Consider the following 15,744-nt stretch of genomic DNA (forward strand, 5'->3'; position numbering starts at 1 on the left):
TATAGTCATTCTTCTCAATGGAGACCAGAAAAACCCCACTGGATCTCTGTTCAAATTTCTACTTTAAAATCCAGTTCATCCTCTTCAAGAAGGTTCAGAGGAGTAACAGCCATCCCCAATCAGGCCCTACTGAGCTGCCAAAGGTTCAGGACATGTTTCAAAGAGCAGTAAATACTGTCTCCTTATTTAGACATGAAGACACAGAGCAGAAACCAGCTAAGAAATCAATGACACTATGAAGACTTCTCATCCATCAAAACCTACTGACTGGGAAGTCATGACCAAAGGAAACGTAACAGCTTCATACATGTAATAACCATATTTCTCCTCTTGGGGCACAGTCCCTTTCTTAATTATGGTGGGGGCTGGAGCCGGCAGGGGTGAACAGGAGGTTGTGGATGTGCCTGCCTGTTCACCCATGAGCTTCTTTTCACTGCTCTGCATGAAACACGGCCAAAGACAAGATATAGGACAAACACTAAATACAAATGCCAGGACCTCATTAAAGCAGATGTGGAGGGTTGGAGGCACCTTTAGTAATGTGCATAAGAAGGGACAGAGTATTCTTTTAACCTAACAGACACAGAAAACCCATCTTATTCCAGGGGTAACATTCACTAATCAGCCCCAAGATCCATGGCTGCTGTGAAGCATGAGGCCCACAGACGAGAGTGGGAGGGCCTGGGTGAGCGTGGACCCTGGGGACAGGGTGGGGGAGAACCAGGGAGGGCTCCACAGGGCTCCTGATGACGCTGGACTCCTCCCTCCCTGACAACTGTGTCATCTGGGTGAAACAATGGCGCCCCACTCGCCCCCGGACCGTTTCCCGCCCCTCCTCTGGCCAGGAAGCTCTGGGGCAAGGCCTGGTCAGGGGGGCAGGCAGCGTTACCGGGGCTTCTCCTGGGCTTCGATCTGCCGGATGACGTCCTCCATCCATAGCATGAGGTCGCGCACCATGCTAAAGAAGCGGAACTTGTCTCCCGTGTCCACCAACCGCACCCTGCGGCCCTCGCAGGCGTCCAGCAGGGCCTTCCAGGCTTCCAGCACCTCGTTCTCCCGTTTCTGGATGTCGTCGGCCTTGTCGCCTGCGTAGGCTGCCTGGAGGCGGGCCGCATCTTCCTGAAGCTGCCGCACCTGCGGAACCACCGGGAGATAAGCCAGGTCAGAGTTGGGCTTCTGGGCTACCAGCACCACCACCCATTCCCTCTGTATACTGTCCCCCCTTCACAGTCACAGGAGCCCTGGTCAGGAAAGGTCCTTGCAGGTGGCCCGGCAGGTGAAGCTGGTACAGAAACACATGGTACGCCTTCACATACCACCAAAAATAAATACCTAATTTGCTCCTGCATGGTATAGAAGGTGTTCTTGATCACAAAAGAGACACTGCTAAGAACAACTCATTTTGAAAATACCTTTTCCATTGCTATGTGATGTTGCTGCTGGAAACAGTACACACATTATCACCTGTAAGAGCTTCCACAACAGAATATTCCAACTTTAATAATAAAAATGCCACATTCATTGTAGTTGAAAAAAAAAAACTGATGCCAAAGAAGATAAAATCTTAACAGTCAAATTTCAACAAGAAGCTTTGGGGAACAGGAATGAAAATGAGTCTTATGAGAAGATGCTACATGGAGATACTGTAATTTGTCATCTCTCATTTGGCAAAAATGGAAGCTTCAGGATGTCTATGCCAGTGAGCTGACTCACCACTGACGGGACGAACGGCTTACAGCTCCTACACAAGGCACAGGCAGTACCCACCAGGACCACAAACGTGTGTGCCTTTTGACTTTATGATTCCACTTGGCAGAATTTATCCTACATATACTTTTACACTTCTAGGAAATGATATACATGTAAGGTTATTTATCGTCGCAGTGTTCTGTAATTATGTCAACAGTAATTATATAATTCAAATTCTTATTAAGAAGGTCCTTAACTTGTAAATGTGTATGAGTGCATCTGGTTTATTTCTTTTAATCATTGAGGACTGTCATCCAACAGTGTCTGCAAATGTGGCAAACAGGCTCCCAGGCAGGCACGATAAAGAAAGGGGACAGGCTCTAGGAAAAGTGCTCCAAGATGATGGGGCAATGCAGAAAAAGCAAAGCATACAGTGTACAGAATATCAACTTTCTGTGTAAAAGGGGTAAAAAACAAGAAAAGGCTTTCATGTTTTTGTCGGGGGTGGCAGGGATGGGTGGAGGGAGGATACATCATTACAAGAGAAACTCATAATCATGGCTTATCTGATATCCAAAAACTACCCTCTCTTATGCTTTACATAAAGTGCATAATAGTAATGCCATATATGTGATTTGATTTCCATATCGTAAGAGACTTCTGTAAATATTCTGCAATTATGGCTCAGGTATACACTCAAATGACAATAAGCAAGTTCCTAGGAAACTATTTGAATAGATAATGTTCTCTGTGTGTGTGCATGTGTGTGTTCATGTTCAGTCGTGACCGACTCTTTGTGACCCCATGGACGGTAGCCTGCCAGGATCCTCTGTCCATAGGATTCTCCTGATAAGAATACTGGAGTGGGTCCTTTTCCAAGGGATCTTTCCAACTCAGGACTGAACCCCTGTCTTGCATCTCCTATACTGGGAGACAAATTCTTTACTACTAGTGCCACCTGGGAAGCCCAGTCTCCTGTGTGGCTAACCTAATCTTTCCAAATAAGAAAAAAACAAAAAACCACCTTTTCCTATGCCTCTACTTGTTTTTAATTTGTTCTCTCAACAAGAAAACAAGATGGATGAGGCCAGCAACAGCAGGATGTGCACAAGAATGAACTTTGAGAAGTCCCTGCAGAGCATCATTGAGCTCCCTCAGTCCTCTGCTCCCCTGCAGAATGGAGGATGGTGGCGGGTCAGAGGGCCCCAAACTCTGCCGGCTTCTGGAGTCCACCCACAAGCCCTCCCTTCACAGGTTCTGCTGTTAGTGCACGAGGGGTGGGGCAGACACTTCTGTGGCTGAAATGGCCTGGCCCACTGGGTATGGAGAGGTGTACACTATCAGGCTTGACAGGGTAGATTCCTGCCCTGGGTGTTCCTGGACTCGCAGTGGGCTCCCTCATCTCTCTGAGCCCCATATGGTGAAGGAATTTAATGAAACAATGAGAGAGCAACTCCCCATTTCTGGAGTCTCTTGAAGTTCTAAAAGCAAATGATTTTATAGGTGCAGAGGAAAGACCTGCTGCTAGTAAGCCTTCTAAGCATTGTGAAAGTTCTCTGAAGCTTTTTAGAAATGGTAACAATAATTAAGCAACGTTCATTCTGGGAGTTAGTGAAAGACAGGGAAGCCTGGTGTGCTGTAGTCCATGGGGTCACAAAGAGTCGGATGTAACTGAGCAACTAAACAACAACAAATAGAGTTCTTGCTATGGCATATGCTCTATACACACTGTAATCGTTAAACCATTAGGGAACTCAAGGTTAGGGAGGAAAATTAAATTCCCAGCGATAGTGAGACAGGCTCAATTCAGGCCTGGGTCTGACCTTCTCTGGTGACCCTGCTTCAAGTGCACAACAGATCAGACTGCATTCAGCATCCTGACACGCTCACATGGTACTCCAGGACCTTCCATGGGAAGCTGATGAACTTTTGAACAGGGAGACCACCAGCTCTGAAGGAAAAGACTGGAAACCCTCACACCACACGGTGGGCTCTTTTAAATTCTGCCTGATGCAGACGCTCAGCCACTCCACATATTTCTTTTAAATATTCCCTCCACATCTTCCACATCTTTGATGGACATGGTGAAGCCACTTAATCTGAGTGGAGCTGCACCTGTGACCCACCTTTCCTTCTACAACAAGCAGATTAAGGAGAAGAGAATAGCAGTAAAGGTGGTCCCTCCACACAGCAACTCCCAGAGCACACCAAAGGAGGTGGACACACTAGGTTTCAGGGGCTGGCAGAACCTGGGCTGCCTGTTTGTGTCAAGACTTGTTGGCATACAGACACTCTTCATTTTCAGACTGTCCATGGCTGCTTTATGCTACAATGGCAGAGCAGAGTAGTTGTGATGGACTGTATCTCCCACAAAAGCCAAAAATATGGACCATCTGGGCTTCTACAGAAGAAGTCTGCTGACCCCTGTACTAGATCACTGATGTGCTTCTGAAAGACAAAAACAAATCCTCTGATGTCCTCAGGGCTGGTATCTTTAATAAAACAGACTTCTCTAAGATCATGAAATTTAAGGGAAAAAAAGATACAATTTATTTTTCATCTAACAGATATAAGACTGAGCAGGAAACTGCAGAAATGAGTGTATGAACTAGAAAGTGATTACACTACAGACCCTTGCTGTTATATTGTTATCACTTTATCAGAAATCTTTTACAAAACCTGAGTGTTAACCACTCTATGAGAGGTGAAAGGACCAGGCACACTAAAACGTTAGAATCTTGTTTTCTCTATTCTCCGATACATAACTCAGACTCTGGTTGATGCAAAATAATAAGGTATCATTTTGGAAATTATTACGGATGGACATGCTCAGTCGTGTCCGACTCTTTGTGACCCTATGGACTATAGCCTGCCAGGCTCCTCGGTTCATGGAATTTTCCAGGCAAGAACACTGGAGGGGGTTGCCATCACCTTCTCCAGGGAATCCTCCAACCAAGGGATTGAACCCATGTCTCCTATGTCTCCTGCATTGGCAGGTGGGTTCTTTACCACTAGCATCACCTAGGAAGCTGACTCTGGATAGACATGCCAACAGAATTCACATTTTTGTTGAGAAGGTCCGTAACCTGTAAATGTGTGTGTGCAGCTGGTTTACTATCTTAATCATGGAGGATGGACACCTGACAGTGTCTGCAAATGGGACAGAGAACACTACGGACTGGTAAGTTCTCCTAAATGGAGCACTACAACAATGTCTAACGTGTGTGCGTGCACACGCATGTGCATTTAATTTGGGCCATTCTCTGAGGCATGCTTGAGGAGCCAAGGAGTGGAGAGAGATGTTGAGAGGGGCACAAAGATGCTGTATGGAAAGAGAACCTCCCACCAGCCTGGGGTGGCGCCCCGCCTACCTGAGTGCCCAGGGCCTGGATGTCATGCTCAAAGGTGGTGTGCATTCTCTGTAAGGTCTCCACTGTGTTCTGATCTCTCCCGAGCTCCTCGGGGAGTTTCTTGTGTTTGTCCTGGATGCGTCCAAAGATCTCCTTGGCGTCGTGGTAAAACTTGTGCAGTTCATAGGAGGCAGCGAGGATCTGTGTTCTAGTGTCAATGAGCTCCAGGAGGTCAGCCCAAGCCTCGTTGAGCCCATCCTTCCACTCAGCGATAGTAGCGGCATCTGAATGTCCGGAGTTGATGAGCTCGTCTGCCATGTGGTTGACTGTGTCCACGCGTTCCTGCCCAATGTTCCCCGTGTCCCGGGCGAACTCTCGGAATCGCTCTTGGAGCATCTGAAACGGGGATGAGCATAAAGAAACCAGTGAGATCACCATGAACACTTCATTTACTGATCACTCGAACACCCTTTGGAAAAAAACACCTGATTTAACAGATGTCAGATCCAAAGCCTCATGTCAATCAGACTTCCTTCTCACTCATGGCAGCAGAGAGAAGCACGGCTCCACCGCCTCTGACCAGAGGAATGGGCACAGAGATTCAAACATGACAACTTCCAAGTTATTCGATGACAAAAGCGCCCAGTTGAAATGAAACCCCACGACCTCTGACTCGAGTCTGGGGTGTTTCCTCTGCTCGCAGACAGGGAATGAGAAGGGCTTCTTACAGTCTGCCGCGTGCCGCAGGCCCACCCGAGCTCTGCTTGTGTTACTTGCCGTGACGTGCTCGTAGTCCTGGCCCAGCTCGTGCGACCCCGCAACCACCTCCCTCTCGGCAATCCACTGCTCCAGGTCGTCCACCTCGCGGTTGAGCTGGAACAGGCGGTGTCTCTCATCCAGCTTGCCCCGCCTCTCCTCAGCCAGGTCCTTGAGGCCTGCATACAGCTTGTCCACCTTGGACTGCCGCATGCTGATACGTTCACTGAGGGGAGTGAGACGGGGCGGGGGGTGGGTGTGGGTGAGCCTTAAATGCCACATTTTCTTCAGGGAGATAGCAAATGAGGGCAAATGCCAGGAGGTCACATTGTACAAAATTTCTCAAAGGAATCTGAAGGTTAACTGAGTTAGCCCCAAAAATAAAAGTCAACTTTGACCTCAACTTCAGGTAACGGAACGCCAACATGTAACAAAACACAGTCATTAAGGACAAAGGCCACCCTGATTGTGATGAGAGGGAGGGGACAGAAATCGAAATGCTCTGCACTGACGGCTCTGATTGTCAGGATTTCCTTTAATGTTAAAAAATTATTAGCCTAGGAAGAGGGAGCCTTCCTCTGTTCTCAGGGGCCACATTGCCAAAGGGACAGATGACATCCCTGTCTGCAAGCATTTGACCTTCTCTGGGCTGTATGCTCTTTCCTTTCAGGAAGGCGGGCCCTATTGCTCCCATTTCCTGGATCCTGGGGGAGCAGCATCCACCCCGCCACCCTGCTTCTAACTTCTCTCAGAAGGATAGCCTTCCAGCAGGTAAGCGGTCAGACAAGGACTCGATGCCCAGCCTTGCAGATGAGGAAGGCCACGTTCCTGAAAGGGCCCCATCCCAAGACAGCCAAGGACCTCACCTCCAACTTGCCTCGGTTAATGCCCAAAGCTGATCCTTGTCTGTCTGAGACACAAAAGGCAGTTACAGAGAAAGCCTAAAATGACTACCACTGCAGTGAGTGTGTCAGTTTGGTATGTAACAGGGCAGGGTGCCACACACTCTTTTTTCTTATTTCTGAGGCATTATCAAGACTCCAAGTATAAGAGTTAAGAGTGGCATCATTTTGTTCTCTTGGAAGCTCTAATTATTTCACAAGTCCACAGGTCCTTACCCATCGCTCCACAATGGGCTTCCCTGGTGGCTTACACAGTAAAGAGTCTGCCTGCAATGCAGGAGACCTGGGTTCAATCCCTGGGTCGGGAAGATCTCCTGGAGAAGGGTAATGTCAACCCACTCCAGTCTTCTTGCCTGAAGAATCCCATGGAGTCTGGCTGGCTACAGTCCATGAGGTTGCAAAGAGTTAGACACGACTGAGTGACTAACAGCACACAGACACTGCTCTACTACAACACTTCCCTAAAACAGGTGACTTTCTAAACCTAAGCGTAGGTGCTCTGATCACCCTGTACCCATGCATCTGCACCCCTGACTCACGACACCAATAATCTCTCAATAGGACTTGGCCAGCAGGAGATAGTTATCCCATGAGAGCAAGCACCTGTAATATTAACAGGTTCACTCTTCCTGTTCAGCACAGGCCTACTGGGTCTGTTTTAAAAATGCTTCCCAAAGACTCACGCAGGAGGCCCTGACCAGGAGGAACTGCCAGCCCAGTCTCATTTGATGAAGCGGCACGCACCTTTCAGGATGGCTGTCGGCCACCAGGGCCCGGCTGGTCTTGGAGAGCTGGTGCACCGTCTCCGCGTAGTCCTCCACAGCTTGTTCCAGAATCTGGTGCTTCTTCAACATGGAGACGGCGCTCTGCTCATCCTGTACAGACAGGGGACCGTCACACCCACAGCCACCCTCCACCCCCAAATCCAAACTACCTGAAAGCGGGACCGGCTGACTGCACAGCACAGGGGGGCAGGAGGAAGACTTAGTAGAAAGAAAAAAAGCCACAAGTGCAATATGGGCAGTGCAGTATGGAGCGTTTCAAGAGTGGCAAGGCGGACTGGGCCGTGGGAGCCTCTGAAAGATGGCCATGAGAGTGACGCACAGTGACGAGGACCTTCCGACATATGAGGCAAAGCCCAGGCAAACCAAGTGTGTCCTGGCTGGAAAAACTCTCCATGTCTAACAGATGTAGATGATAGCATTCTGGTCGGAGTACTTTCAAGTACTTTTAAACTGTCTCAAAAGCATCTAGTATATTGTAAAAGAAAGACTTTGGCAAATTTCTGTTTAAAAAAGGGGAGAGCAGATAGATACCATGATTCCGAGAAGAAAATTCTGTACCAAGGGGCAAATAGCCAGGTTCCAGTCAACTATGTGCACCGCACTGCCCCCATAAACAAGGCAACAGTGAGACGTTGCACAAGGATGCCAACCCCAGCAGCACAAGCTTCTGGTCTGAGTCAGAGGCTCCCCGGGCGCAGGGACAGGATTGGGGGGTGGGCTCAGCCTCTGTCCTCACCTTGGCCTTCTCCTCGGACATCATGTACAGCTCCTGCTCGCTCATCCAGGCCTCGGCCTCGGCCGCGTCGAAGTAGTACTGCTGGGCCCTGTGCGCCTCCTCCAACCGCCGGTGCCGCTTCTCCGTCTCCTCGATGAGGAGGCCCCACAGCTGCTTCAGGTCGGCCAGTCTCTGCCGGATGGCCTCGGCATTGAGGCTGCTGTCAGTGATGATGTTCTGGCTCCTCTCAAAGATGTCGTCGATGCGAGGCTGGTGCCCCTGGATCTCCTTCTGGAGGGTCTATGTGATTGGGAAACACACACCCAAGGCTCATTGAGCCACAGCAGCACACTGCTTGTGCCAGGCCCTGGGCCCAAGGAGAACCTGCTTGTCCTCCGAACTCCTCCTTCTCTGCCTCCTAACATGGAGCTGGCCCCGGCAGACACGCTTACCTGATTTTTCTTTATCAACAGCTGCACAGTCTGGAGGTTGTGGCCATGATCTGTGGAGGTCGCCAAAGGCATCCTCTCACCAACCCACAACTGGAAGGAATTGTAAACAGGTGGTCAGGGCCACTCAAAAAGAACAAATATTTGATGCAGACAAGGGCAGGAGGGGAGAGCAAGGAGGCCAGTATGGGAGGGGAAGCATGTGCAACCCTAGTGGGGGATGAACAACAAGATACTATAGTGCAGCCCAGGGAACTACATTCCATATCCTGTGACAAACCATAAAGGAAAAGAACACACACATCTGTAAGTCAGTCACTCTGCTGCACAGCAGAAATACAGCATTGTAAATCAATTATACTTTAATAAAAGTTTTTTAAAAAAGAAGAAACAATTACCTCACTGGGAGGGGTGGCCCAGGGAGCCTGCCCTTCTTCTCCAATGAAGGGTACAGGCTAGTCTTCCAGACCTTACTTTTATCCACAATGCCAGACTCTCCAGGAGTCCCTATTCTTTGTTGTTAAAATGATTGTTCCGGGGCATTAAAGCCCTCAATTTATCTTTAGAAAACCAGACAGAAACCCGGAGGTGTATTCTGTGTGGACACACGGTGCAGGACCGTGACAACTCAGCCCCCAGGGACTGAGGTGGGTCAGGCACAGCAGTGGGAACCCGGGCTGCAGGTCGGCCACGGGAGGAGGCACTCACGATCTCGTCCTCCACGTCCCGGTTGAACTGATGGATCTCCTTGGAGGCCAGCAGGTTCTGCTTCCTCTCGTTGAGGGGCTCTAGCAGCTCCATGAACTTGGTCTGCACGGTGAGGCGCTTGCTGTCCACCTCGTCCGTGCTCTTCCCCTCCTGACTCAGGGCCTGCGCCTGGCTCTGGAGCTCTTCTATCTCCTTCTTCCGCACCTCCATCTGATTCTCCAGCATCTGAGGGCGGAAGACACACCCACCTTCACACCCGAGACAAGGGAAACACAGACAGTGATTCTACATGCTCCCCTCTGGCACTGTCCAAAACAGAAGATTTGGGAATATTAACTGATACAGTGGAGAGCCCAAGAAATGGTTCTGCATGGCTAGCAAGCCAGCACCTAGTGCTCCACTTTCTCAGCTGATGTTTCCAAAACGAAACCTCCCTTTCTAAGGATTTTTAAACTTGGGAGCAACAGTCAAGTTTATCTAGGAACTTCAGAGGCAAATGACAGGGGAAATAAGAATTAATTATGGGGAAACGATGGTCTCCATCTGCCTGTTCAGAAGTCACAACGACACTGAAAACCAGCTTAATCACCAGGAAGGAGTCAGGTCTTCAGTTTCCAGTTCTTTTAGGCCAGAAGGATAGCTAACATTAACCATCTCCTCTCAATTGCTTTAATAAGAAAGCTGATTCTTCTTTTTAAAAATACTCGATAATCAGCTGAAGACAGCCTAACTGTACATTTACATGAGGGAAAAGGGCATCACAACCCTGGGAAGATCACACACTGCTGTCCCCAGAGACAAGGGGCTGGCGAATATACTGACCGCTCTCTTAGCTAGCGAAGCACTTGGCCACACACTGCAAACTCGGCCCGGGGAGCTCCTGCAAGCTACTGCCACGAACCTGCTTGGCTCAACCTCATCACAGCTATTTTCTCTCATCAATGTAAATTCATTTGCCCTTAGAAGGACTCTATTGATTTGCAAAAACCCCAAATTTCTCTTATTATCTAAAAGTGCCCTGAACCACTCAAATAACTATCACATATTTAGACATTTTACAGTGAGGTATGCAAACATGGTAACTTTTCTTCAAGTAAACTGTGGAACTAGATGAAATGAACATTTACTAAACTGTTAAGTGGTGATATCTGTCAACTAAGATGATAATGAAAATATACTGCCATGTATGGACCCCAGTACTCCTACTGTGTCTTTTCAAATCGATTCTGGAAATGTCCCCTGATGCCACCAGAGCCCACTGTGCTGGGTGTGTTAAAATCCCTTCACACTCCAAGCAAATGTCTGAGGACATGGTGGGCGAGTTAAGACCACCAGGACCACAGCAGGGAAACAGCCTGTGGTGTGCTGGCCTAGGGTGTGCTAGCCCCGGCACTTGCCTGCTGCTTTTTCAGAAGGATGTTGACGCTGGTGAGGTCTTTGCCATAGTCGTCAGACTGAATCTGACTTTCCAGGCCATGCAGCCATTTGTCCAGATCTGCACAGCTCTGGGTGAAGAGTTCGGCTTTGTTCGCATCGAACAGCCGCTGGGCCTTGGTCTGTGTGGTGGATTCAAGGACTTCCCACATTTTATGTAAACCTGTGAGTTTCTCCTTCACCACGGCTTCTGTCTCTGGCTTTTCTGAAATGAGCTGCATTCCCTCCTGGAAAACACACATAAATACAGTTTGCAGAACAGGTGTCACAGTGAAAAACAAGCCTGACATATTTGAATTATGAGTTACCTATTCACTGAACAAACACATATGCACACACCAGATACACACATGCATGCACACAGTCTTTCTACATGGAATTACTGCTCGACAAAATCACCAATGGCCTGACTGGTTTTCAAAGGCATGGAGCACCAAGTGATGGTTGGGGCTCTGGGATACTTACTGCCAGTAACCTAAAACTTCATCCCTTCCGCATCACCCCCAAGAGACCTTAACACTTCAACTGTTTAGATTTTGAAATAATATAGTGTATGAAGGAAGAGAAGGGAGGGTGGGGAATGTCACATTCATGTTTGGTTACGCTGCAGAGAATCTTGCTGTGCCAAAACAATACAGTTTAAATTATTAAAATGAGAAATTTAAAATACATAGTATTTCTAAGTTCTGTGGATCCGCTCAATGTCTGTCACAGTCCAGCACACATGATAGATCAACAGAGTGAGGACGCTGCCCCGGGGGCTGGCAGTCTATCAAGTGCAGCAGAGGAGACACACAACAGAAACTCACTCCTAGGATTCTTTACAAGATAAGGCAGGCATTTTGTGCCACCTGGTTGGGTTTCTGCTTGTCTGCTTTCTTGCTGGTTTGAACATAGGAGTTGGGAGGTGAAAAGTGGGACTGCTCCTAGCTGTGTAACTTCCGTATGTGGTCATATAGGACTCAAATACGCTGGAAAACATGCTAAGTACAAAGGAGCTCATTTCCACTCAGTTTTCTCACCACAGCCACACCGATGGAGCACCATCAACCCCCTGTCTCACCTTCTCAATTTTGTCAAGCCATTCTTTGTTGGAAGCGAGTTCTGCCATAAAGGCTTGATGCTTCAACCATTTACTGTGCAGATTTCTGGCTTCGTCGTAAGACATGTCCTGGGCTGTAAGCATCTTTTCATTGATCCAGAGAGACAGCTAGGAAAGAAAAAAATCAGGTTCAGAGATTGTGATCACAGACATCAGCCTTTTTCTGCCTGGAAACAGCTGTTATGTTGTTACGTGCACACCACGTTTCCACGTCAACAGACAACCAAACGTTTACTTTACAACTCTGACCCATCACAACAGGTATCTCCATTGTATGGACGCTGTACTTGAGACTTGCTCCAAACTATGAATCTAACACTAAATCCAGAAGTGTAAAAAGCACGTCGAGCCAGCTTTCAAACTGTTTGGCACTCTTAACCAGCTTTCCCTCCAGACACTTGTGTTAAAAATTCTGTCCTAAGCAAGCTAAGTCACAACCTTTCTTCTTCAAATACCCATGGCTAGCTAAACAAGATTAACTGTCTTTACTACATTTGGTAATCTTTTTACTTTTAGTTTTAGTTCTACCATAAAAGAAACCAAAGCGCCTATTCTTTCATCCCTCCCTCTTCTTCACAGACATTATCTATGTGGATGACAAACAGCATGAGGAACTTGCTTGCTATAGGGGTGAGACAACCATGATGCCCTCTTAGCTCCCTTCATTTCTCAGTCACCTTCATCTTTTCTTCTACAGCCTCTGTCTGTAGAAGACCAAGAACACTTCACAGGGCTGACTAAGATCAAGAACACTTCACAGGACTGGATTCTGAGATCCAGCATGTTTGCTTGGATCTGAACTCTGGGAAGCCTCTTCACAAACCCTGCTGGCCACTGACAGATCTGAGCCTAGCCCAGGCCCTGGACACGTTCCCCTTGCTGGCTCTCATCCCAACTCGCCTGGCTCCTCACTGCCTGCCGGCAGTTGGCCACACCAGGGTCCTAATTCCTACCAGGAAGAGAGCGCTTCTGTTTGCCCAGTCGGAAGATACGCAAACAAATGCAGGGTCAGCCTGGAACCAGAAGCCAGTAAGTCTTCAAGGGCAGTGCCCTTACTCCACATGACCATAAGAAGTCACTCTTACACCAGCTGCTGCCATAACAAATCTGCACCCAAACTGTGTCATGGTCCCACCACCAAGGGTTTAGAAATGGTGTATAAACCCCTACAGAACCAACTATTCTGAGGCCGTTCCCTTGCACTTTGGGCAGCTGCTGGGAGAGGCTTCCCCATAATAGGGCTCCCACAACACAGTCTGTTCTCTGGGAACCACGTCAAGGAGGGGGATGCAGGTCCCGGGAGGACCCCAGCTCTGCCTGTGGGTGAACCCCCAGGCACCCTCCCTACCCTTCTCAGGATACAAACTACCATGTATGGGAGGGAGGGGGATCAAAAGCAAAAGTAGTGAGATTTTTGATGTCACGCTTTACTAAGGAAAAAACACCAAGTCCCATCAAGCCCTTGGTAAGCAAGGACCATAGATCCGTTACACAACAACCAAGGCACTGAATTTCCTACTTTAAAAGAATCACCTACTTTCCTTCCAGTTATCTGAGTAGCTAAGGCCTTAAAGGCTAAGGCTATTCAATCTAAGGAGAAAAGATGTTAAGAAGAAAGCAAATGGAAAAACTACCCTGTATTCCACACGTGCACACTAAACATAAAAGGCAATGATCCAAAGTGCAAAGGACATCCACATATTTGCTCTATTCATAACCACCTACCCAAGAGAGATTAAAAAAAAAAGGAGCCACATAAAAATCAGAGGCTTATAAACAAATCTGCTCTTTGCTGAACACATCATCCTACAGATAAAGCAGCATGTGACACAGCACAATGAAACGGAGCTGTGGAACGTGCTAGTTCATCAGACCTCCATCAGCATTCTAGAATCAGACCCACAGTTATTATCAGTGGGCATTTACAAAGGTCATTTAAGAATATGCTCATTCTCTGCAGAACAGAACACTGTGCAGATTGGAAAAGGATAGGAACAAATGCTTTGATCACTGGATTAAGCTCAAAGCAAAGCGCTGCACCCGCTATGCCAGTGCCACCACGTTTAGTTATACTGCCCTCCAGGGGAGGAAAAAATCAGTTTCAGAAAACAGGAGGTATGGAGACAGGGAATAGAATAGAAAAGGAGGGCTTTTTAAATCACTAATTTTTCAGGTTATCATATTAAAATAACAACACAAAAAACATGATGCTCTTTGCATCACCATCTATAACTGGGATTAGCTAGGCCCTGCTCATCCTCCCTGCACTGCGGCAACAAATTTCCCCCTCCAGAAGTATTCATGGTGGGTGGCAACAATGGCAGAGCTTACAACCCAGCCTCCTCTAGCCTCCAACCAACCAGGAAGGGGCTGTGGCAAGGAGACCATTTGGATTTCCTAGACCTTGAACAATACTGACAGCAAGCAGCAGCATTAAATCTGACCTCTGGGTGCTCTGTAAATATCCACCAACACAAGAAGAAGTAGGTTTCCATATGTAGCGCTAGTCCACCCACAAACTCCATTCTCAGAGATTCTGATTTAAAAGGGGCATATTTTAATGAGGCTAAATAATGGAATATTAACAAAGAAGAATATTCCTTAATAATAATAGCACCCTTTGCTGGTACTTCTACACCAAGGGTTTTGAAGCCCCCAAACCTGACCTAAACTCTGTCACTATGCAGAAACTACTGGGATTCCCAGGTGGCTCAAACAGTAAAGAATCTGCATGTAATGCAAAAGACTCAGGTTTGACCCTTGGATCGGGAAGACCCCTGGAGAAGGGAATGGCTACCCACTCCAGTATTCTTGCTTGAAGAATTAAACGGACAGAGGAGCTGGGCGGGCTACAGTCCATAGCGTCACAAAGAGTCGGACACCACTGGATGACTGACACCTTGATACATTTTTACAAACCTGATCTAAATTTAGTCTTTATTTGTAAACTATATATGCTAATGTGGTACCCCCAGCAGATCCTATGGTTGTACTAACTTTTAACAAGGTTTAAGGAAAGAACAAATAGATAAGCCAGGGAGACCTGGCACAGCAGTTGGAAGGAGGCCTGCAAATCACCTCCAGGACAAAGAAGCCTGGCCAAAACCTCTGGGTGCTCTTGGAGGGGAAATCACACAGGGCTGAGCCCTCTGGGTGTGCCTATCAGTCACTGGTGTGTGTTAGGGAGCAAATTCCTTGTAACCAAGGACGCTCATCTGGAACAAGAATTAACAAAGATCTAAAGATCTACTGAAACTATTTCCTGTGATTCTACTTGGAAGGACTATGTCTTATCTATTTACTTTTCCCACATGTTTCTATTTATGAATCCACACGGATGTGAATGGAAAATCAGGGGCTGGAAATTTCAACCGAGCCTCTCTCAAAGGTTCCTCTGTTCCCTCACTTCCTGCTTATTTCCTGGCATTCTTTTACCTAAATTCAGTCCAGATTTCACCATGCTTAGGTCAATGGATTTCATCTCAGTATATCTGTTCTTTAAGCAAAGGGATGGGGTCCCACTGGTTTCCCCAGCACAACCCCTTCCCATCTGATCTGAGGTTAAAACAAGCTGGCGGGGCCTCAAGGGCAACGTTAAGGTACTTCAGGGACCTCCAATCTGGGGAGGGCACAGCCCAGGCTGCAAATGTCTCTTGACAACTTTTCACTCCCTCCAGGGCTGAAGGGCCACTTGGTATTCACTGCAGCACATCATGCGACTCTACACAGCTAACCCTGAATCCATTACTCTTCCCTGGGTCTTGTCTGGGGACATAAATGCCTCTTTAAATGAGCATCCTATTCAAATGGGTTATTCATGCTCAGGAGTGACTTGAAGAGGCACTCCTGGCCTC

At 47.7% G+C, this 15,744-nt stretch overlaps 1 protein-coding gene across 2 annotated transcripts in view; it reads right to left on the reverse strand.

Annotated features, from left to right (window-relative positions):
• The window catches only part of SPTBN1 (spectrin beta, non-erythrocytic 1), a 204,219-nt gene that overhangs the window by 14,806 nt on the left and 173,669 nt on the right, over positions 1-15,744 (reverse strand). For both annotated transcript variants that reach the window (XM_061155435.1, XM_061155436.1), the window contains 9 exons: positions 11,852-11,998; positions 10,752-11,015; positions 9,355-9,579; positions 8,650-8,739; positions 8,219-8,497; positions 7,442-7,572; positions 5,817-6,021; positions 5,061-5,435; positions 890-1,134 (listed from right to left, as the gene is read on the reverse strand). In XM_061155435.1, coding sequence (XP_061011418.1) covers positions 890-1,134; positions 5,061-5,435; positions 5,817-6,021; positions 7,442-7,572; positions 8,219-8,497; positions 8,650-8,739; positions 9,355-9,579; positions 10,752-11,015; positions 11,852-11,998 — 1,961 coding nt within the window. The remainder of the gene's footprint in view (positions 1-889; positions 1,135-5,060; positions 5,436-5,816; positions 6,022-7,441; positions 7,573-8,218; positions 8,498-8,649; positions 8,740-9,354; positions 9,580-10,751; positions 11,016-11,851; positions 11,999-15,744) is intronic.

Source organism: Dama dama, chromosome 11, assembly GCF_033118175.1.
Source record: "Dama dama isolate Ldn47 chromosome 11, ASM3311817v1, whole genome shotgun sequence".
Taxonomy (NCBI): domain Eukaryota; kingdom Metazoa; phylum Chordata; class Mammalia; order Artiodactyla; family Cervidae; genus Dama; species Dama dama.